The sequence below is a fragment of the Vicia villosa genome, unplaced genomic scaffold (genome assembly GCF_029867415.1).
Source record: "Vicia villosa cultivar HV-30 ecotype Madison, WI unplaced genomic scaffold, Vvil1.0 ctg.001216F_1_1, whole genome shotgun sequence".
NCBI lineage: Eukaryota > Viridiplantae > Streptophyta > Magnoliopsida > Fabales > Fabaceae > Vicia > Vicia villosa.
The window spans coordinates 565918-588888 of record NW_026705538.1 but is presented as its reverse complement, the minus strand read 5'-3'; the positions used below and the strand labels follow the sequence as shown (position 1 = coordinate 588888).

Sequence of the window (22971 nt, the reverse complement as noted above, 5' to 3'; positions counted from 1 at the left end):
TAGGTACCGGATTGCGGGTTAAGAAAATGTTGATAACGTGCACACTTATGAATTGGTCGAGATTAGGGAATAAAACCAACCCATAAATCAAAAGAGCCACAACTTCTTCAAAAGCTTGGTAACTTCTATCTTTTAATAGTGATTGAGCCTTTCCCATTAAGAACTTAGCAAGCAAACCCTTGACTCCACTCTTTGTTTCCCAATTGGACTCGATTTCTGACTTTCGTAAATGTAAGGCAGCAGCAATGATTTCAGGTTTTGGAATCTTTTCTAAACCAGTGAAAGGTAATTGATCTCGAACAGGTAACCCAATCAGTTCAGAGAACTCTTCCAAGGTGGGTACTAGCTGGTAATCAGAAAATGTAAAACAATGATGTTCGAGATCAAAGAACTGGAACAGGACCCGTATCATGTCTTCTTCAAACTTTGAGGTAACCAAATGGAGTAGGTGACCGTGCTTTTCAGTGAATTGAGCATTTCTGGGAAATTCTGATATTGAGTCCTTAAGTTCAGATGGTACTGTTGAGATGTTGATCCGGATATAATCTCTGGTAGCGGGAGCCATTATCTGCAATAACAGAACAAAGTAAACTCTTCGATCCTTGAAATGATTAGTGAGAAAATGATATGTTTATGATGCTTATGATGTCATGATGTCAAACATGTGGCAAACACAAACAAATCAAACAATAGCCTTAGGTTTAAAGGCTTGCACGAGGTTTATATGTGATACCCTCCCCACTGAAGTTGAGTTGGTTTAAACCTGTCTTAAATAGTATTCGGGTTCTATGATCCTTGGAGACAACATCTCAATACGGCACTCGGACGGCCGATCAAAATATTCCTCGAGGATAACTAACTTCGATCAATTTCAAAGCCAGTCACTTAATAGACCACAAGTCAAGTTCAACTAAAGGTTCTAAGACAAATTAGTGTTTAATGACATTTCGGAAGCCTAACATACTCCTTGATCGTTTTCAAGGGATATCAGTACAGACCAAAGTGTCGCACTAACGGTGACTACCAGATCAACCATATCGGTACATGCCGTACAGTTTCCTTGTTCTATTGTCACATACTTAAGGTATCTCGAGATTCGGGTTAGAATCTTTCACAAAAGTAAATCTAATACCCAAACAAACCTTTTGAAAAATAGAACAATCAAGACAAGCAATTTGAAAACATTGAAGTGATATAAACTCTAAGGTAACCCCTTTTGAAAACATTTTGTTTTTGAAATCCCCAGCAGAGTCGCCAGTTCTGTCGTCCTTGGTTTTTCTCGTGAGATACGAACTGACTCTTCTTTTGTTTTTTGAGTTTTGAAAATCAGAGAGTCGCCACCGACTTTTATTTTATCCAATTAAGGAAAGGTTTATAAAAGAAACAGAAAAAGACCTTTAAGAGACTTTGGGTTCGGGGGTAGGTTATACAAAGGGAAGGTGTTAGCACCCCTTTGTATCCATGGTTATCCATGGGCTCTTAATAGCTTAGCTCACTTGTTTGAATCATTTGTCTTGCTTTGAAATGCTTTTATGTGGTTTTAAAATACCTTTGTAAATTAACTTTGTAATGATCCTTGTGCGGATGTATACAAAGTGTTTTATCTTTCGAAAGATGTTTTGAAAAAAAGATCTTTAACTTCGTAATGATCCTTGTTTGGATATATACAAAGTATTGTCTTTTTTGAAAGTTTTGTTTTGAAAAACAGTGATATGTGAAACATTTGTTGTTTTGATTTGAGCAAGCAATTAGGAGATCTACACTAAATTTATAAGGTCTTTTCCTATTTTTTAGAAAATTTTCTTTGACTGGATACATAAAGAAATGATTTGAATTGTATTTGAAACAGTAGAATTGATTTTGAAAAGAGTAACAGAGGGATTACCCTAAGAGGTGCAAGTGTGATTGTGTTCCATTTTCAGGTATTTTTTGTCTTTGAGATTAGTGATCTAGCGCTTCAGTTATTATTTTTGACATACACACAGTTTTATATGTACAGAAATTAAAGTGCGGGAATGTAAAATGCGGAAAATAAATCTACGTTATTACATCGATTGTGCGAGAAATGTAAACTGCGCTATTTACATGATTTTGACAACCTATACACTTATCTATGAATTTAAATTGCAATAAGATAAAGGGAAGTATTTTTGGATTTTTTGGATGGTTGATTTTAATTAGAATTAATGCATAAGTAATTTAATTAAATGAGAAAAAGGTAGAAATAAAATTTAAACCTAAAAATTAAGTCTAAAATATGTTCATATTGCTTGTTAATTAATTTTAAAATAAAATTAATTTTTTTTTGGATTTTTGAAGTTGTTTTGGAAATTTATTAAGTTAATTAATATATAATTATGCAAATAATTATACAAATAATTAAAGCTTAAAGAGAAAAATATTCTAAATATGTGCAAAATTAATTTATAATATATAAACTTAATTTAATAAAAAGAAAATATTTTTTTCTGATTTTTTGATAGGTTAGAAACAATTAAAAGATAAATATATAAATATTATCTAATTAATTAAACAAAATATTTTAATTATAAATAAAAATAAAATATTTTTATATCAAAAAATAATATATTATTTTATAAACCTAAAAATATTTTTATTATATTTTTTATGGACTATGGTGGTCTACGCATGCTAGGGCGTTAGATCAGATTATTAGGTGATCTTGTGGCTCAGATTGGTGGTCACATGGTGCACGTGGATAGAGAGACAACATAGGATCATTCAGCTTTTCAAAAGTCCAACATGGGACCCACGCAGGCTGACCAGCGAATGAGAAGAGTGGGATATGCCACGCGTGCTGGTCAAAGATTCAAACCTACTATTCATCACCTTCTTCCTTTTACCTGCGGAATTAGCTGCAGACTTACCTGCGGAATTTCCTGCGGATTTTTCTTCAGATTTCCATGCTTTTGAAAACCTACAAAAACAGCCATGAACCAAAACAAGGGGCACCCAGTTCGACTTAAAATGACCTCCTGAACACGACGGTGGCGTTAGTTTTGGCTAAAAACGCATGGAACATGGTATTCGAAAGTTCACATACTTGAAAACTCAATAATAGTACATGAGAATTCTTACGTGGAAACTTGCATGTAAGTGTTTAAACCTTTCCCAAACCATCTTGGTAACTTGTTAGAAGTGTTAGGTTGCATTAAAACATGTTTAATTATGAGATATGAAAGTTAAAGAAAGTGCATGAATATGTTACTTTCGAAGCATGAGTTCTATGAGCATATAACCATGAGTAATGATCCCAACTTACTATATTAGGTCCCAGGAGATGATTAGAATGATTAGTTTGTATTGATAATGGTTGGAAGATAGAAAACGAAAATTACAAAGCTTTGAGATTTTTTTGAGAATTTTGTGAGTTTCTTGGCTATTCCTTTGATAGATCTTTGTGTGTGTGTGTTTACTGAAGTATTCTAGTCCATTTATAGGTCATGGAAGTGCTGCAAACTTAAGCTATCAAGCATTGATTGCTTTTGAACTTTTGAATCTTTAAATAATAAAAACTTTGAATTTCTTGGCCATGGCTTGATTTTCTTCATCCCTCTTGCTCTAGGCCTGCCATGTACTTCTATGCTGCAGAGTTTGGATCAATTTTGATGGCTTTTGCTTAAGAACAAAGCATTGTATCATTATCTTACACCATTTCTTTTTTAATTTAATTTTAAATGTAATAAAATTAAACTAAAAAAGAAATAAAAATGTTATGGGCCTTAGGTTGGTCGTGGGAGGCCCTTAGCATCATTAGAATCATGTTTGGATCATGAAAACTTGGCCTCTTTTGGAAAAAAAACATTTTTGATCAATGTTGGTTTCATGCATTTTCCCAAAAAATAGCCAACTTCAACAAGGCATATCTCCCTCAATTTGATCATATGAAGGAGTTTTTGTACTTTTTAGAAACCTCAAGATGTCCTCTACAAGCTACTTTGGAAACTTTTTTTCATTTGGAGAAGTTATCTTGATGTTATGGCCTTTGACAAAAAACCACTTTTTGTTGACTTTGAAAATGACCTGTAATGTCTGAGCTCATATTTTTCATATGGTAAATCCAATGACCATGGGATCAATTGCATTTGAAAGATAATTGAATTTCCTTCAAAACAAGCTTTGGTTGGAATTTTTTGAATGAACGAGGAGAGAGTTATGGCCGGTCAAAGTTCAGTTGACTTTTTAGGAGAAAACCCTAATTTTGAAACTTAGGGTTTTGTTGATTTCTGATCTTTTCTTGATGAATTATGATCAACCATTGATCAAATGATGAATCTTTTGACAAAATATGGATGTTGACAAAAAATTTCATTTTTGACTGTCTGTTGTCTTTTCGGTCAAACTGGTCGTCTGTTGACTGTTTGAGCTGTTGACTGTGCGTCTGAGCGAATTGAAATTTGAAAATTTGTCTGGTGGTACTTTGAGACATATGGAGGTCCATGAAATCCATTTGAGGTCTCAAAAAACCTAGTTAGGGACTGTTTGTGTAGGAGACAGTTAAGCGTACCTGATTTTTGTGCAGTGTTGAGTCTCTGCTGATCATGTGATTATCAGAAGACTTCTAGAACAAAAATCTTGGAATTTTGAAACGCACAAGATTGATTTGAATGATGATACAAAACACGGAGAATCATGCTGTCGGCGGGTTTGACTGTCAACTGGCTGTCCGGGCATTAACGTAACAGTTAAAGTGAAAACTCAACAGTTAAAGTTAATGTTTTCTTTTTGTTTTTGTTGTGTTAATGGTGAAAATTTATTTACATGAGTTGTTAGAAAAACACATTCATAATAAATAAAATATATCGTATGCGAACGAAATTACCGATAATTATCTTGAAAAATATTTAATGCACAGAAAAAATGACGATTATTTGAAAGCGATTATTTGAAATTACCAATAAAAATTTAACTAGCAGAAAACACACATAATATTATCTTGATAATTAAACGACAGTACGACATATAGTACAACATTTAATACTGACAGTACAAATATTACATAATATAATGAACAGTACGACCAATAAAATAAACAGTACATTATTTGAAAGCGAAAGATACGACAAACTTTAAAAATGACGATTAAAAACCCATGCTATAAATAACAACATATAGATGAACGGGAGTGTAAGTAACCCAGGTCCGCATTTTTCAGGACTATGCAGAAAAAAAAGAACATGATCACCACCAAGACAGTGATGACCATAAGAAAACACGTATCCATCCACTTTGCCATTTTTGCCGGGGAAGAAGAGAAAATAATTATGAGGTAGAAGTTTGAGAAATGAGTTGAAATTTGATGTGAGAATTTATGGAAAAAATGAGAGGTATTTATAGAGTGAAAAGAAGGATTGAGACGTTGGGGAATGAAGTGATTCCGTACAAAAAAGGAAAATTTGAGTGGTAGTAGGATTTGAAAGAAAGTGTATGGTAGGGTTTGAAAAGAGAGATGTATAGAATAAAGCTAGGATTTGATTTGAACGAAAGAGATTTGAAAAGAAAGGAAGAGATTTTGAAAATAATAGAAGAGATTTTGAACATAATAATATAGTACACAAATTAGTGGGAAACAAAAACTAATAATAATTTACTTGTTACCAGTACAGTCTGAATTCCCGGACTCTGCGCCTGCAAAATTTAATTCTGTACCAATTGCGTCAGTACTATTTATCTGCAAATAAATCTCAAATAAACAGTGTGTGTGAAGTGATAAACAGTACTTGGCGTTTGTGTAAGAATAAACTCAACAGCGGACCAAAATACCGTATAAGAAATATTCTAAAAACCGAGTATTCATAAAATCAGGATATTTGTGAAATAAAATCCAAGATTATATGAAACTCCCAATTTTTAGACAGAAGTTTGTTGCCTTCTTTCTGAAAAAGATGCGGGCAAATTTTGGGGTATAACACCAACCATCTATTGTGAAACTTCTATCATTCCCAAACTTATTTGCTGGAAATATCTTTCTTGCTCCGTAGAGACTACCATCTTCTTTCAAGAAGGAAATTGGGGACACACAAGCTACTCAAATAAAAAGACCATTAGTTGTTGTCAGGTAAATTGTAGTGGTAACTGCGGGGGATATAAATCCATCTTTCTGGGGAACCATAACCAGGTTCATTTTTTCATAAATATCAGGTCTTCAATTGTGCAAAATAAATGCACTATGAGAATCCAGGATTCGCTGGTCCAAATAATCATATATGCTGGAGACAAAATTCAAACCAAGACGGAGTTGGAATGAAACACCAAACAAGACACTTCCCATTGAGGAACAAACTCAAAAATGGGGGTTCATCCTATCTACGGATAGGTGAATAAGCTAAAAAAAGATCTTCCCATGAGAAACAAATTCTCTGGGGAAACATAAAAATGTGGGTCTTTCTGCTTAAAGCTGACACTTTAAGTGGAAGGAGTAAAGACATCGTTTGGGGAATAATAAGCTCATTATATAAATGATGTGCATGAATATATGATGCATGAATATATGAGTGCATAAGTGAGTGTTATGTGCATACTGACAAAACAAACATATAATAAGATGACCACATTAGGGAATGACAACACCAGGGTATATATTCGTTTGATCGTCAATAACATCTTATGTTTAGGGGTGCAGATCCTACAGGGGGAACAAAATACTCTATTTTTTGTTAATTTAGAGAAGAAAACACGTTGAAAAGGGGAACACATTTCGAGAAGAAAACCCATCCTTGGCTGGAGACAACTTGTGTCAAGACCTAGCTGCTTTGTAGGGATGAAATTTGCTTCTTTCGTTTCTTGTTTCGAGTACCAATTCTTCTAGGGACTCTAGGTCAACATTCACCTCCGTATTCAAGAGTTTTAAGAAAATGTTCTATCTTTTTATTTTGAAAAACAACTTTTGACTTTGTTTCAAATCTCTTAATTTCAAAAACAAAATTTTGCAAGATAGAATAAAATAAGAATTCCCAGAAATGAGATAAGGCTCAAATTTCATTAATGGAATGGTAGTCTGCAAATGGAAAGACCCCATGGATTACAAAGTTTGAAAATGGCAACTTTTACAGGAAAGGGTACACTGAAATACAATGATCACTAGTCTCCCTATCAACTTTGAATATCACGCGTATGTTGACGTCGGTTGAGAATCTTCATAACATCTTCAGGATGGTCAGATGATACCGATGTGGTTACTTGCCATATTCCCTAATTTTTGCATGAACTGCCTTTTCAGGTTTTCAATTCGTCGGGATGTTTTCCTTTTCTTTTATTGTCTCTAATTTTTTCCTGGACCCCCCTTTCAGGTTTTCAGTCCACCGAGACGCTCATTTTTGTCTAAGTCGCCCTTTTGGGTTTTCAATTTAGCGAGCTCTTCTTTTTTCTTTTTTAGGCGAAGTATTTCTTGACCATATCGGTATTCACGGGACGTGGGAATTCTTCACCATCCATAGTAGTAAGAGTCAAAGCACCACCTAAGAAGGCTTTCCTGACAACGTATGGGCCTTCATAATTGGGAGTCCATTTGCCCCTGGGGTCTGGTTGAAGAGGTAATATCTTCTTGAGCACAAGATCGCCTTCCCTGAATCTTTGAGGTCTGACTTTCTTGTCAAAGGCTCTCTTCATTCTTTCTTGGTAAAGCTGACTATGGCATAATGCGGTCATCCTTTTTTCTTCAATAAGATTCAACTGATCATATCTAGCTCGATACCATTCATCTATTGATAACTTGGCTTCCATCAGGATCCTTAAGGAGGGAATCTCAACCTCTATCGGGAGTACGGCTTCCATGCCATATACTAAGGAGAATGGTGCTTCCCCAATTGAGGTGCGAACTGTAGTGCGGTACCCATGTAGAGCAAGAGGGAGCATTTCATGCCAGTCTTTGTATGTCACAACCATTTTTTGGACAATATTCTTAATATTCTTGTTAGCTGCTTCTACTGCTCTATTCATCTTAGGACGGTAAGGAGGGGAATTGTGATGCTCAATCTTGATCTCATCACACAACTCTTTCATCATCTTGTTGTTCATATTGGAACCATTATTAGTAATGATTCTGTTGGGTACACCGTAGCGACAAATGAGATTGTTCTTAATAAATCTTACTACCACTTGTCGAGTAACATTGGCGTAAGAGGCAGATTCGACCCATTTGGTGAAGTAGTCAAGGGCGACCCGGATGAAATGATGTCCGTTTGAAGCCTTAGGTTCAATCATTCCAATCATATCAATTCCCCATATAGAGAAAGGCCATGGAGAGGAGATAATATTGAGAAGCGTCGGAGGCACATGGATCTTATCTGTAACACCCTTCTAAACCCCCACGGAAAATATAATAATAATAATAATAATAATAATAATAATCATAATCATCAGAGTAAACATGAAATACAAGGGTATCACAATTTCTTTAATATAAAATATCTTAGTCAATTGTCATGCCACACAGGAAACCATTTAATATAAAACACAATTCATGTTCAACGCAGCGGATCACAACTCATGACATTGCATATTCATCATCTATGCAAGTTACTGCAACACAATTATAAAACAACAAAACCAATAAGATAATTCGTCCCTAAACTAGTGTTTCCCAGTGTTACAATCAGAGCATGACACGACACGACTACGGACTAGCCTATGAGCTATCCTCACCCATTCTGATGCCGCTACTCCTTAATCTGTAATCATTAAAGTAAGGGTGAGTTTCATTCGAATTAATAAGCATTATGCAATCATAAGCAATAAAATCTCATAGTAATTATCATCCACTCAATCATACATATAATCGGAATTATTACACAAGCAAGCATCAATTCGACAATATTGGCCATCAGCCCACAACTCATCAATTTCATCAATGATCAAGTTATATTAACAACAACTCCACAATACATCAATCACATAAACACACCAAGGCATAACACTGGATTTCATCCAATCATGTTATAACCAATGCATATGATTCAACTGACACTATGCATGTGGTACCAATCCATGGGATAAACCCATCCAACTGATCTTTTCATCACCGAGATACAGTTTTAACCAGCACAAATTCCACACAATGGGAATTATGCCCACCAATTTGATCCATTTCATCACCGGGATCCATCACCGAGAATGTATGCCAATGAATGCAACATATAACATGCTTACAACATCACCAAATCCGATGTAACACATCGTCTCATTATCATCACCAAATCATCACCGATAAGCATGCATAAGTTTAGCATTCATACAAATATATCACACGCATACATTCACCATAATCCACATGTTAATATTAACAGCATATTAACATTCATAAATCATCAATCATCACCACGATTATACATCGTTACATTTATCATCATTGCACACAATGTACTAAATTATCAAATAACCCGACAGCATAATCGCAAAACATATATCATCTACGACATGTTATATACTAACATCACTCAATGGATATCACAATCTCATCACCAACACAAATACATGCATCAATAGTCATATATATAAGCACATATACATATACTATCTTTCAATTCATTAATCATTAAATCGAGTTTAAAAAGTAAATTTGGCTATTGCCCATTTTATCAATTCATCAGATAAAGCATCTCATTAGCTTCGCAACGCCAAAAACGGCACATAAATCGGATACTCAGATCAAAAGTTATGAGTTTTCAAAGATAAAACATTTTTAGAAAAATGCTGCAGGAACGGGGTTGTCCCTACGTGGGAACCGGTTCCCAGCTGCCCAGAATCCATATTTCTCTGTTTTTACAAGGGGGAACCGGTTCGTCCCACATGGGAACCGGTTCCTACGTACCTGCACAGCCAAATTCACCATTTTGACAGCATTTACCTTATCCCATTCCCCCAATTTCAGGTACATACGAACATAGCACACAAATACCATCAATTTGCACATCATCACATAATTCAGACAAGTTTTATACAAGTATTAACAACATATAACATGAGTATTAACAGAACCATGTAATTCACACAATTTCATCAAAACCTAACAAAATCCCAAACCCGACACGTACGATTGAACTAGACAACAATCCTAATCAATCATACTACCTACAATCACATAAGGAATACTAACCCGAAGAATCCCCCCTTACCTCAGAGTCGAAACTTTGAAGGTTCTCATCCCCTTTGGCTCTTCTCACTTTCACGTGTTCTCCTTTCTTCAGACTCAGTTCCTGCTTCTGCTTCCTCTTTTTCCCAAATTCCTTATTTTATGAAAAATAAAATAAAATATTATAATGGGCTTGCTTAGTCAACACCCCCTCTTCTGCTAATCACCACTCTAGGCCCAAATGCCAATATCTCATCATTTTCCATATAATTCAACCAAATACCAAAATAATTCTAATTAATAATTTAATTTACAATTAAATTAAACTTAGAAAATATGGGGTGTTACAACTCTCCCCCACTAAAATAGTTTTCGTCCTCGAAAACATACTTCCAGTGAATAGTTCCAAATAGAAGTCCTCCATCTGACTCTCCTATTCTCAATTAACACTTTCTTAGTCGAACCTCCAAGTTCATCTGACATAACCAACATAAGCATGTCTCATGCATTCAATTCAGTTCTTACGTTGCATTTGACCATTTCCAAGGTATACCACTCGCTATAGCTCCAACGGTTAACAGCAATGAAACTTCGAGGTGTGATCCATACAATACACTCAATAACTGAATAATACAATTACACAATCCATGGTATGTTCACAACTGATCAACACTGTAGTAATGGATTCCATTTACCCATGTACTAACCTTAGGCACACTCTTCCAATTGAGCGATAAAGTAATACTTACATTCTTTACCAACTGCTTCCTTCAAGAACCCAATACTCATATTTCTATACCATTGAATTCCAATTGTCTGGCCCCTTTTAGGTCACACCAGAATTACTCAATACGCTACATTCTGTCATTGCAACCATCATTATCAATTAGACTTCTAGGTTATACCCAACTCTGGCCCTCTTTACTCATTCGTTCAAGAATCATTCTTTACCATCCATGGTTCTAACTCACCACTCGTCAATACTTACTCGCACTCAAAAACAATTCCTGATTTACTTCATCTATTAAACATTCCAACTATGGAAATGAGTGCACATCAGTAGTTATAATTACATAGCTCATCATCCTCAATATACCATTTCTTACAAGATAGCTCAACAGAGTCCCACTCTTCACTAAGAATGAAGTCAACTTCGTCCTTCGTAGAGTATAACCCTTCATTTCAATTAGAAATCCACACAATACCTTACAACATCATAAGATTATTATAGCATCATGTAATATCAATTCTTCTTCTTAACTTCTCCGAATGCCTACTCGTTAACTACGTACAACCGTAATAGGATATCCATCACTTCGGCAATTATTCAAAAGGTCATAATCCTTTGGCACGACATCCTTACGTCCACGAGATTCTAAACCCAACATATAGATAAACACATATTCTCCATGTAGAACCCCGACATATTAATTCTCACTACTCACGAGTAGCACTCATAACACCACTTTACATCATACTTTCGCTGTACGACTACGACTACTCGTCTTAAGTCACCGTCCAATGCTTTGCACTCCTTCATATTCAATCCCTCATAGGTTCCCACAATATGGTGAGTGGTTGTTCTCACATCTCAGCATTCATCACATCTTATACCATTAAGGTAACAAGCAATCTTATACCATCTATATAATTCCGCCTATTATCAACAAGAGATTAAGGGTGATCAAGTCCTCAATTTGTCAATAGATAGCCGACAATCATATTTAGGCATAAACCGTTGTTACTACATAATAGCGTCTTTTCCGAGTTTGCACCCAAACTCATTAACATTGTCATAGTCTAATAATTCTCTATGGTGTCCTTCTTCTAGAATATTCTTTCTCAACTCGGTAACATCTGGAACACAACTGCAACTTCTAGACCTCATTACACCATCCTCGTAAATTCTGAATTCATTGTCTTTACCTTTGTAATTCAAGGTCGACTTATCGATCAACTCAACATCAGCTCTCTGGCTTTCTCTATTCCCGTCAGGAATACCATTAGTCCGTTTCAGTATACCCAATCTAACATTATCAGGAGCACTTTCACATACCAAACTTAATTCTCTGAATTGTTCAATTTAATCCAACTCTTTCTCCATCAGCATCGATCTTTTTAGAGGTTCCCTACTCAGTGCATTGACACAACATCTTCCTCACCAAGATAATAATCCAAGCAAAATCTAACCATGTCTATTGCTTCACATTAAGTCCTTGCTGATCAAAGGGGTACTCCAGACTCTTATGATCACTAAACACTTCGAACCTCGAACCATACAAATAACGTCACCGCAACTTCAAACAAACCACGGCTGCCAATTCTAAATCATGAGTCAGATAATTCCTTTCCGGCGCTTTCAATCATCCCGACGCATAAGTTACTACTTACTGATTTTACATCAATACACCATCCAAACCCATCAACGACGCATCACAATATACCACAAATGGTTCCAAAGTCTATTTTACTTTTTCTACTGATTCCCTCATCACTCAATTCCATTAATACTTAAATCATCTTTATCATCTTATTCATCAACGACATATTCTACTCGACTTCGTTCCGAACAATCGCGGTAATAAGCATTCCTATTTCAACACTGGTCTAGGCCTCTTTATCCAACATCATAATATCTCCTCATAGGACCACTCTATGGTATTTATAACTCTTCCATAAGGTATAACATAATCTCTCCTCTTCATGGGTTCAAACGGTACATTAATCCGACACTCAGAGCTCAAGACATGTATGTTTCCAACCGTTACCCAAGATACAATACCGATACCATGCAACGAAACTCTATACGACATCTCCAAAACTTCTCAATTGGCACATTTAAACTCTAAGATTGCTTCTCAACAAGCCTCCTCATTATTCCTTTATTCTGTTTAACTCTGACACTGACATCCCATGCCGCACCAACGAACAATCTAGTTCTAAGGACAAGTGTAACCGTAACTTCACCTCTTTCTAACATCATCCTGACACAATTAAATATGTTACAGCTGCTGCAACCATTTTTATAACAAAGTTCATCTCGTTAGCTTTCCGACGCTTCAAACGGAACTCAAATCGGGTGTCTAGAACTCCAGTTATGAATTTTCGAAGTTTCATAACGATTCAGCAATCTTCCTGCGATTTGCTTACGAAAATTCTGCTCCAAAACTCATCCTCTTCGAATTAATCTCATTATTAACATCATCTTATCACATCTTTTCGCTTCCAAACTTCTTATAACTTAAACAACACATTTCATCGCTGAAGTTCGATTTCTGTAACATCCTGAAACCAAATTCATGTACGCCATCATCAACCTTCTTATCCTTGAGATCATATTCGTCTCTTTGCATCACTCGCACTTCGAAACTTTCTCAACAACATCGATAACCTCCACCATCATCTCAATTACTTACTAGTAATCCTACGACAAGGTCTACGACAATACTTCTTTTAATCACTGCTTCAACAGCAACCTTTTACATAGGGCTACTCATACAACAACATCGCAGTACGTCAGTAGCACTTGAAGCATCACAACTTCCAAATTCCATTTCTCAGAAATAACCATCATCTACTCCGAGACACCCCGACTGAACAACAACCACGGTCTTCAGTCCATGTCACCTTCGCTTCAGAAAACAATAACTCCACACTCTTGTACTACTGCCCCACGCATCTCTCTAACATCTTGCATCTGAGACATATCCGAGAAGCATGACTTCTCCCCCACTAGTTTCAATCCTACTTCTGCAAGCAAACCGTCAGAACACACTGAGTACCGACAGTGTTTCTCACACATGTCGCATACCGACAGGAATTAACAATAAGACTCTGGTCGCAAGGACCGACTATGCTCTGATACCACTATTGTAACACCCTTCTAAACCCCCACGGAAAATATAATAATAATAATAATAATAATAATAATCATAATCATCAGAGTAAACATGAAATACAAGGGTATCACAATTTCTTTAATATAAAATATCTTAGTCAATTGTCATGCCACACAGGAAACCATTTAATATAAAACACAATTCATGTTCAACGCAGCGGATCACAACTCATGACATTGCATATTCATCATCTATGCAAGTTACTGCAACACAATTATAAAACAACAAAACCAATAAGATAATTCGTCCCTAAACTAGCGTTTCCCAGTGTTACAATCAGAGCATGACACGACACGACTACGGACTAGCCTATGAGCTATCCTCACCCATTCTGATGCCGCTACTCCTTAATCTGTAATCATTAAAGTAAGGGTGAGTTTCATTCGAATTAATAAGCATTATGCAATCATAAGCAATAAAATCTCATAGTAATTATCATCCACTCAATCATACATATAATCGGAATTATTACACAAGCAAGCATCAATTCGACAATATTGGCCATCAGCCCACAACTCATCAATTTCATCAATGATCAAGTTATATTAACAACAACTCCACAATACATCAATCACATAAACACACCAAGGCATAACACTGGATTTCATCCAATCATGTTATAACCAATGCATATGATTCAACTGACACTATGCATGTGGTACCAATCCATGGGATAAACCCATCCAACTGATCTTTTCATCACCGAGATACAGTTTTAACCAGCACAAATTCCACACAATGGGAATTATGCCCACCAATTTGATCCATTTCATCACCGGGATCCATCACCGAGAATGTATGCCAATGAATGCAACATATAACATGCTTACAACATCACCAAATCCGATGTAACACATCGTCTCATTATCATCACCAAATCATCACCGATAAGCATGCATAAGTTTAGCATTCATACAAATATATCACACGCATACATTCACCATAATCCACATGTTAATATTAACAGCATATTAACATTCATAAATCATCAATCATCACCACGATTATACATCGTTACATTTATCATCATTGCACACAATGTACTAAATTATCAAATAACCCGACAGCATAATCGCAAAACATATATCATCTACGACATGTTATATACTAACATCACTCAATGGATATCACAATCTCATCACCAACACAAATACATGCATCAATAGTCATATATATAAGCACATATACATATACTATCTTTCAATTCATTAATCATTAAATCGAGTTTAAAAAGTAAATTTGGCTATTGCCCATTTTATCAATTCATCAGATAAAGCATCTCATTAGCTTCGCAACGCCAAAAACGGCACATAAATCGGATACTCAGATCAAAAGTTATGAGTTTTCAAAGATAAAACATTTTTAGAAAAATGCTGCAGGAACGGGGTTGTCCCTACGTGGGAACCGGTTCCCAGCTGCCCAGAATCCATATTTCTCTGTTTTTACAAGGGGGAACCGGTTCGTCCCACATGGGAACCGGTTCCTACGTACCTGCACAGCCAAATTCACCATTTTGACAGCATTTACCTTATCCCATTCCCCCAATTTCAGGTACATACGAACATAGCACACAAATACCATCAATTTGCACATCATCACATAATTCAGACAAGTTTTATACAAGTATTAACAACATATAACATGAGTATTAACAGAACCATGTAATTCACACAATTTCATCAAAACCTAACAAAATCCCAAACCCGACACGTACGATTGAACTAGACAACAATCCTAATCAATCATACTACCTACAATCACATAAGGAATACTAACCCGAAGAATCCCCCCTTACCTCAGAGTCGAAACTTCGAAGGTTCTCATCCCCTTTGGCTCTTCTCACTTTCACGTGTTCTCCTTTCTTCAGACTCAGTTCCTGCTTCTGCTTCCTCTTTTTCCCAAATTCCTTATTTTATGAAAAATAAAATAAAATATTATAATGGGCTTGCTTAGTCAACACCCCCTCTTCTGCTAATCACCACTCTAGGCCCAAATGCCAATATCTCATCATTTTCCATATAATTCAACCAAATACCAAAATAATTCTAATTAATAATTTAATTTACAATTAAATTAAACTTAGAAAATATGGGGTGTTACATTATCAGCATAGATCTGGCATTTGTGGCACTTCTTCACATATCTGTAACAGTCAGATTCCATTGTCATCCAATAGTAACATGCTCTAAGTATCTTTCTTGTCATTGCATGTCCATTGGCATGAGTTCAAAAAGATCCTTCATGAATTTTTTGCATTAATTGGTTTGCTTCGTGTCTATCCACGCATCTGAGAAATACCATGTCAAAATTCCTTTTGTAGAGCACATCCCTAGTCAGGAAGAAATTACCAGACAATCTTCTCAAAGTTCTTTTGTCTTTGCTAGATGCCCCAGGTGGGTACTCTTGTTTCTGTAAGAAATTTTTAATGTCATAAAACCATGGCTTGTCATTAGTGATAGCTTCAATAGTGAATACATGAGCCGGCCTATCCAGGCGCATGATGGTAATTTGAGGAGCTTCATTTGGAAACTTCACTTGATACATGGAAGCTAGAGTAGCCAATGCATCGACCATTTGATTTTCCTCACGAGGTATGTGATGGAACTCAACTTTGTTGAAGAAGGTTAGCAGTCTTCGGGCATAATCTCTGTAAGGAATTAAACCAGGATGACGAGGTTCCCATTCTCCTTTGATCTGATTAATAACTAGAGAGGAATCTCCATACACATCCAGAATCTTGATTCTATGATCAATGGCCTCTTCTAGTCCCATGATACAAGCTTCGTACTCTGCCATATTGATGGTGCAGTCGAACATCAGTCTTGCAATGAACGGTACATGAGAACCTTGTGGCATCACAATGATTGCCCCAATTCCTCTACCATAAGCATTAACAGCTCCATCAAATATTAAACCCCATCGGGATTCAGGATCAGGTCCTTCTCCATGTAAAGGTTCTTCGTAATCTTTGGATTTCAAATACATGATCTCTTCATCTGGGAAGTCGTCTTGTAAAGATTGATCATCATCAATAGGTTGAAAGGCCAGATGGTTGGCTAAAACACTTCCTTTGATGGCTTTTTGGGCACGATATTAGATGTCGTACTCTGATAATAACATCTGACAGCGGGCAATTCTTCTAGTTAACTCAGGCTTTTCAAACAAGTATTTGATTGAATCCATTTTGGATATGAGGTATGTCGTATGAGTCAACATGTACTGCCTTAGACGGCGAGCAGCCCATACAAGAGTGCAGCAAGTTTTCTCGAGCAGTGAATATCTTGTTTCACAGTCGGTATACTTTTTGCTCAAGTAATAAATGACATACTCTTTTCGACCAGACTCGTCTTGCTCACCCAGGACACATCCCATAGAATCTTCAAGTATGACCAAATACATGATCAAAGGTGTTCCTTCCACTAGAGGGTTTAAGATTGGAGGTTCCAACAGGTATTCTTTGATATCCTCAAAAGATTTCTGACATTCTTCTGTCCATTTACACTCTTGGTCCTTGCGGAGAAGCTTAAAGATCGGTCCACAAGTTGTAGTCATGTGAGTGATAAATCTGGAGATGCAATTCAATCGTCCAAGAAAACCTCTGACTTGTTTTTCTGTTTTTGGAGGAGGCATTTCTTGAATGGCCTTGACTTTGTTGGGATCAACCTCAATACCTCTTTGGCTGACGATGAAACCTAGTAGTTTTCTAGAGCGAACACCAAATGTGCACTTAATTGGATTCAGACGCAGCTTGTATTTTCTCAAATGTTGGAACAACTTTAGTAGGTGCTCCACATGTTCTTCTTCTGATGCAGACTTGGCAATCATGTCATCCACATAAACTTCAATTTCTTTGTGAATCATGTCATGGAAGAGAGTCTTCATGGCTCTTTGATAAGTTGCTCCAACATTCTTCAGACCAAATGGCATTACACGGTAACAAAACGTGCCCCAGGGTGTGATAAAAGCTGTTTTTTCCATATCTCCAGGTGCCATCATGATTTGATTGTAACCTGAGAATCCATCCATAAATGAGAAGACTTTAAACTTAGCAGTGCTATTCACCAGCATGTCAATGTGGGGTAGCGGGAAATCATCTTTTGGACTTGCTCTGTTTAAGTCTCTGTAATCAACACACATTCTAACTTTTCCATCCTTCTTAGGAACAGGCACTATATTGGCCAACCATTGAGGATATTATGATGTTACGAGGAAACCAGCATTGATTTGCTTTTGTACCTCTTCTTTAATCTTGTCTGCCATATCTGGGTGAGTTCTTCTCAGCTTTTTTCTTAACAGGCGGACATTCTGGCTTTAACGGTAATTTGTGCTCTACAATAGTGGTATCCAACCCAGGCATATCTTGATAGCTCCAAGCAAAGACATCCACATATTGTTTTAACAAATCAACCATTTTCTCTTTGACGCTTGCTTCTAACAATGCCCCAATTCGCACTTCTTTTTTCTCTTCTTCAGTGCCTAAATTGATCACTTCCAAAGGCTCTTTGTGCGGCTCAATGATCTTTTCCTCGTGCTCAAGTAGACGGGTGATCTCTTCAGGGATCTCTTCACTACTCTCTTCTTCAGCTTCGTACACAGGGTATTTAAAGTTGGGAGAGGGCCTAGGATCATTGTTTTCAGCGGGTTTATCAAGAGATAATCTGCACATGATTTATGTTTTGCTTTTTAGGAACAAATACAAGAAAAGGTGTATATGCAAATTTGAAAAGCAATTTGGTTGATTTTATGGGTTTTTTAAATGTTACCATTTTCAGAAAAGACAAACGATAAACAAAAGGGAAGCAAAAAAAATTGCTTTTTATTTAATGATTTGAAACAAAGCCCTACATAAGCTCACTTTTGTCTTGAGCAGAACAAAAGGAATTATTTTAAACAGCCCGACACATTACTCTTTCGCCTTGGGAGAGAGAAATGTTTTTTTTAATAGACAAAAAATTACTTAGACTCATGAACAACAGAAGAGATGCTGACGGAAGTCCAGTTGGAGTTGTCCTCTCTACGCGTGACGAAGCTTGAACATTCTGGAACATCTTCAATGATAGCAGCTATGTCTTGTTTATCTAGGTTGATGTAGCCAGCACTTTGAAAGGTCTCATACAGAGTCTTGCTGCAGCTTCCATACTCAGATTCTTTTCCTTTTGATTTCTGGGATGTGAATCCTAGACCACTTTTGTTCTTGTTGGTGGGAAGTTCAGTAACTTGCCCCCAACATTCATAAGATCCTTGGGCAACCACCTGTTGGGCATCTTTCCAGGATGAAATAGACGCACCGGCTTTCTTTTCGTATTCAGGATTTACGACTCCTAAAACTTGGAACTGAGCTGTAATTTCTTCAATGTTAGGAACAAAGGATAATTGACAAACAAACATGTTTTGTTCTCCATAAACAATTATTATTTTGTGCTTCAAAGGGTATTTCAACATATGGTGAAAAGTGGAAGGAACAACTTTAGCATTGTGAATCCAAGATCTTCCTAACAAACGACTGTAGGCAGGATAAATTTCCATCACTTGAAAGGAAGATCAATCTCTCCAATCACACTGCATGAGAACCCTTCAAAAGTCAGTACGCTAACCCCATTTGGTCTAAAAGGTGCCCCTTGATAGGATAAACTTTCCAAGGTGCTCCATGGCATAACGTTCAGAGATGAACCAGCATCTACCAGTACATTTGTCAAAGTGTTATCTTCGTATTTTGCTGATATGTACAGGTCACGATTGTGCTTCAGAATCCTTTGAGGAACTTCTCGCATCATACTGTCAAGTAGCCCATAGGTCATTTCTTCCTCAATGTAGTTGTGTCCTTTTCTTCCTTTGATTTCTTCATCTAGCAAACCCAAACCTATCAGAGTCAGAATGTCTTCTTGTAGATTAGCACAACCTCGCGTGCTTCCTTCACAAGCGGGACAACTATCGTGGCTAAAGTCAATCAATCCGTTTTGGACCCACATCTCGTGTATCATTCGTAAGGATCCGCGCACAGTGCGAACATCGGGTACATACTTTACTATGGAACATTCCCCAATCATGTTGATATCATTCTCATCTCTATCTCGGAGAATCTGGATAAGTCCTCGATCCATGAGACTTTGAATTCCTGCTTTCACCAGTGCACATCCACGGGTATCTCTGCAGCAGATTCGGCAAGAGCCATAATTGTGTCGAGTTAATCCTCCAATCACCCATAAGGTGGCGTGCATTTGTACTATGTCACATCTCAATTGGTGTACGTCATAGACTTGATATTGGCCAGGATAGCCATGTACCATGTTGACAGAGTGAATTTCTTCTTCCACTTTTCTTTCTTGATATGCTGATAATTCCTCGGTCTAGTAGTTTCTGAAGGTCTTCAACCATGAGGGTACATCCACGAATGGTGTGGGAACATATTGGACAAGCATTGTAGTCATGCGAAGGAAAGTAATCAAGTTCACGCAAGACAACATGCATACTCACCAAGGATTGAGTTGATTCACAAACATCATGTAGGTATTCATAACCAGATTGAGTCTGGATTGCATTGACAGTCTCATGGTTGGGCAGTGGATTAACTTGAACATTAGGATTGACATCCTTGAAGGTGAGCATGTTGCTTCGGACCAGTTTTTGTACTTCACTCATGAGAGGGTAACAATTTTCCACAGTATGACCAGGAGCATTCTTGTGAAAAGCAGAGCGAGCATCTGCCTTGTACCAAAATGGTGGATTAGCAGGAGGAGGAGGAGGAGGATCCCTCAGTTGAACTAGATTCTTCTGAAGTAGCAAAGGCAGTAATTCTGTATAAGTCATCGGAATAGGATCAAAAGGTAGATATTTCTTTTGTTGATTTTTTGAAAGGAGGAGGGAAATGACTGGCGGCGCGAGTATATAAAGCAAGCAATATTGGTCTTTATAAAAAATTTATAGATTAAAATCCGAATTATTTTAGCGATGAAATGATGGGATATTGATCTTTATAAAGTAAGAATGATTGGATATTGATCTTTATAAATATTCCATAGATTAAAATCCGAATTATTTTAGCGATGGGGTTCCAACTTCTATTTAAAGTGTTTTTTATATTTTGGGGCGTTCTAATAATAAAATCCAAGGGCAGCAGCACATAGTCATAAACATAAGATAGGAAGAGGAATCCCCAACAAATTATTTACAAAACTATTCATCCCTAGATAAAAAAAAAAAACAGCAATGAAATGATGTCCAATATTCTATGTGCCACTTCATATTCATAGGAAAAACAAATCATAAATAAATATAACCAACCAATAGAATAAAACCATTTATTGTCCCGGTAATATCATAACCCATTCACATTTCAGCTTGTGTTTGACATTATTTGAGGTAGACAGTTTTGACTATACTAATTGCGCTATATGGCGGCATCATGCAATGTACAAAGGCATCAATCCTAACTATAAATACACACTTTTCGTATCCAATTCTCTCATCAAATCCAAAACAACAAACACTCTCCCCCAAATAAAACAATGAGAACTAACTTGTTACTCCTATTGATATTGCTTTCCCAAGTTGCATCATCTCTATCAGAATCATGTCACCCACAAGACAAAGCAACCCTTCTCCAAATAAAAAAAGAACTCAACAATCCAACTATTCTTTCCTCATGGAAACCAAACACTGATTGCTGCAAAGCCAGTTGGTACGGCGTCACTTGTTTTCGCTCCAACAATCGTGTCCGCGACTTAACCATTTCCCACGACAACAATCTCACCTCTAAATTTCCACTATCCATCCGTAACTTACCTTATTTAGAGTCTATATATTTCGATAATTTACCAAACCTCAATGGCCCAATCCCTATTGACTCCATATCCAAGCTTCTCAACCTCAAAACCCTAACAATAACCTCAACAGGAATGTCAGGCCCAATACCTAACTTCCCATCCCATATGAAAAACCTCTTTAACCTTGATCTCTCATCAAACCATTTCTCAGGTGCACTCCCTCGTTACATCTACAAATTACCAAAACTCGAAATGATATACTTTTACAACAACTCATTAACAGGTTCAATCCCTTCTTCATATGGTTACTTCAATAATAAAAACCTACCATCTTTACTTCTCTCTCATAACCATCTCTCCGGGAAACTCCCGCTCTCATTGGCTAGACTTAACACTACTGTTATTGAGTTATCTTATAATAACTTTGAAGGTGATGCCTCCATGCTTTTTGGCTCTAATAAAGCGACAAGGGAGATATATCTTTCACACAACATGTTTACGTTTGATTTTGGAAAAGTTGAGTTGTCTAAGACCATGACAACGTTGGATGTGAGCCATAATCAAATCTATGGGAAGCTTCCTAAGGGAATAGAACATATATCGTGGTTGAATCTGAGCTATAATAGGTTATGTGGTAAGATTCCAAAGGGTGGAAATATGAATAAGTTTGGTGTGGGTTCGTTTTTACAAAATAAGTGTCTATGTGGGCATCCTCTTCCAAGGTGCAAGTGATTATTGTTGGTGTTCTATCCTTTTAAAGGGAGTAATTATTTTCTAGTGTGTTTACATTACTTCCAATAGTTTTATATTGTATTTGTTTTACAAGTCAAGTATGGTTTTAAATTTAATCACCATGGAGAGACACTACTTAAGATTAAGAATAAACATATATCCATTGTATAAGAGTGTATTGTATTTCGTTTTAATGTAAGTTTGGTTTTTTTAAGTTAGTGTGAAAGATATTCAAAAGCAAGTCTAAAACATTTTATATTGTTCATTTTTTGAATATGTATTTTTTTAGTTTTGTTTGTTTGTTTATTTTATAGTATATAAATTAAAAAGAAATATATTCAACAAAAATAGTAATGATAAAATTTAGGGATATTGAGATTTTTCTACATTCATTGCTCAATTGGATTTATATACATTTTGAAAAACACTATTTGAGAATATCTAATGTAAAATTTTAAGAAATTTAATTATTTTTATACTTTTAAAT

The 22971-nt window shown here is 36.3% G+C and overlaps 1 protein-coding gene across 1 annotated transcript; it reads left to right on the top strand.

Annotated features, from left to right (window-relative positions):
• The first annotated feature begins 21473 nt into the window (after positions 1–21473).
• On the top strand, positions 21474–22652 carry LOC131634050 (polygalacturonase inhibitor 1-like). Its single transcript, XM_058904730.1, has one exon. It carries the CDS (start codon positions 21495–21497, stop codon positions 22482–22484), a length of 990 nt encoding a protein of 329 aa, XP_058760713.1. The 5' UTR covers positions 21474–21494; the 3' UTR covers positions 22485–22652.
• Positions 22653–22971: the final 319 nt, after the last annotated feature.

What these genes read in the sequence shown, in the direction of transcription:
- LOC131634050 (XM_058904730.1), top strand. Translation starts at nt 21,495, where the DNA reads ATGAGAACTAACTTGTTACTCCTATTGATATTGCTTTCCCAAGTTGCA.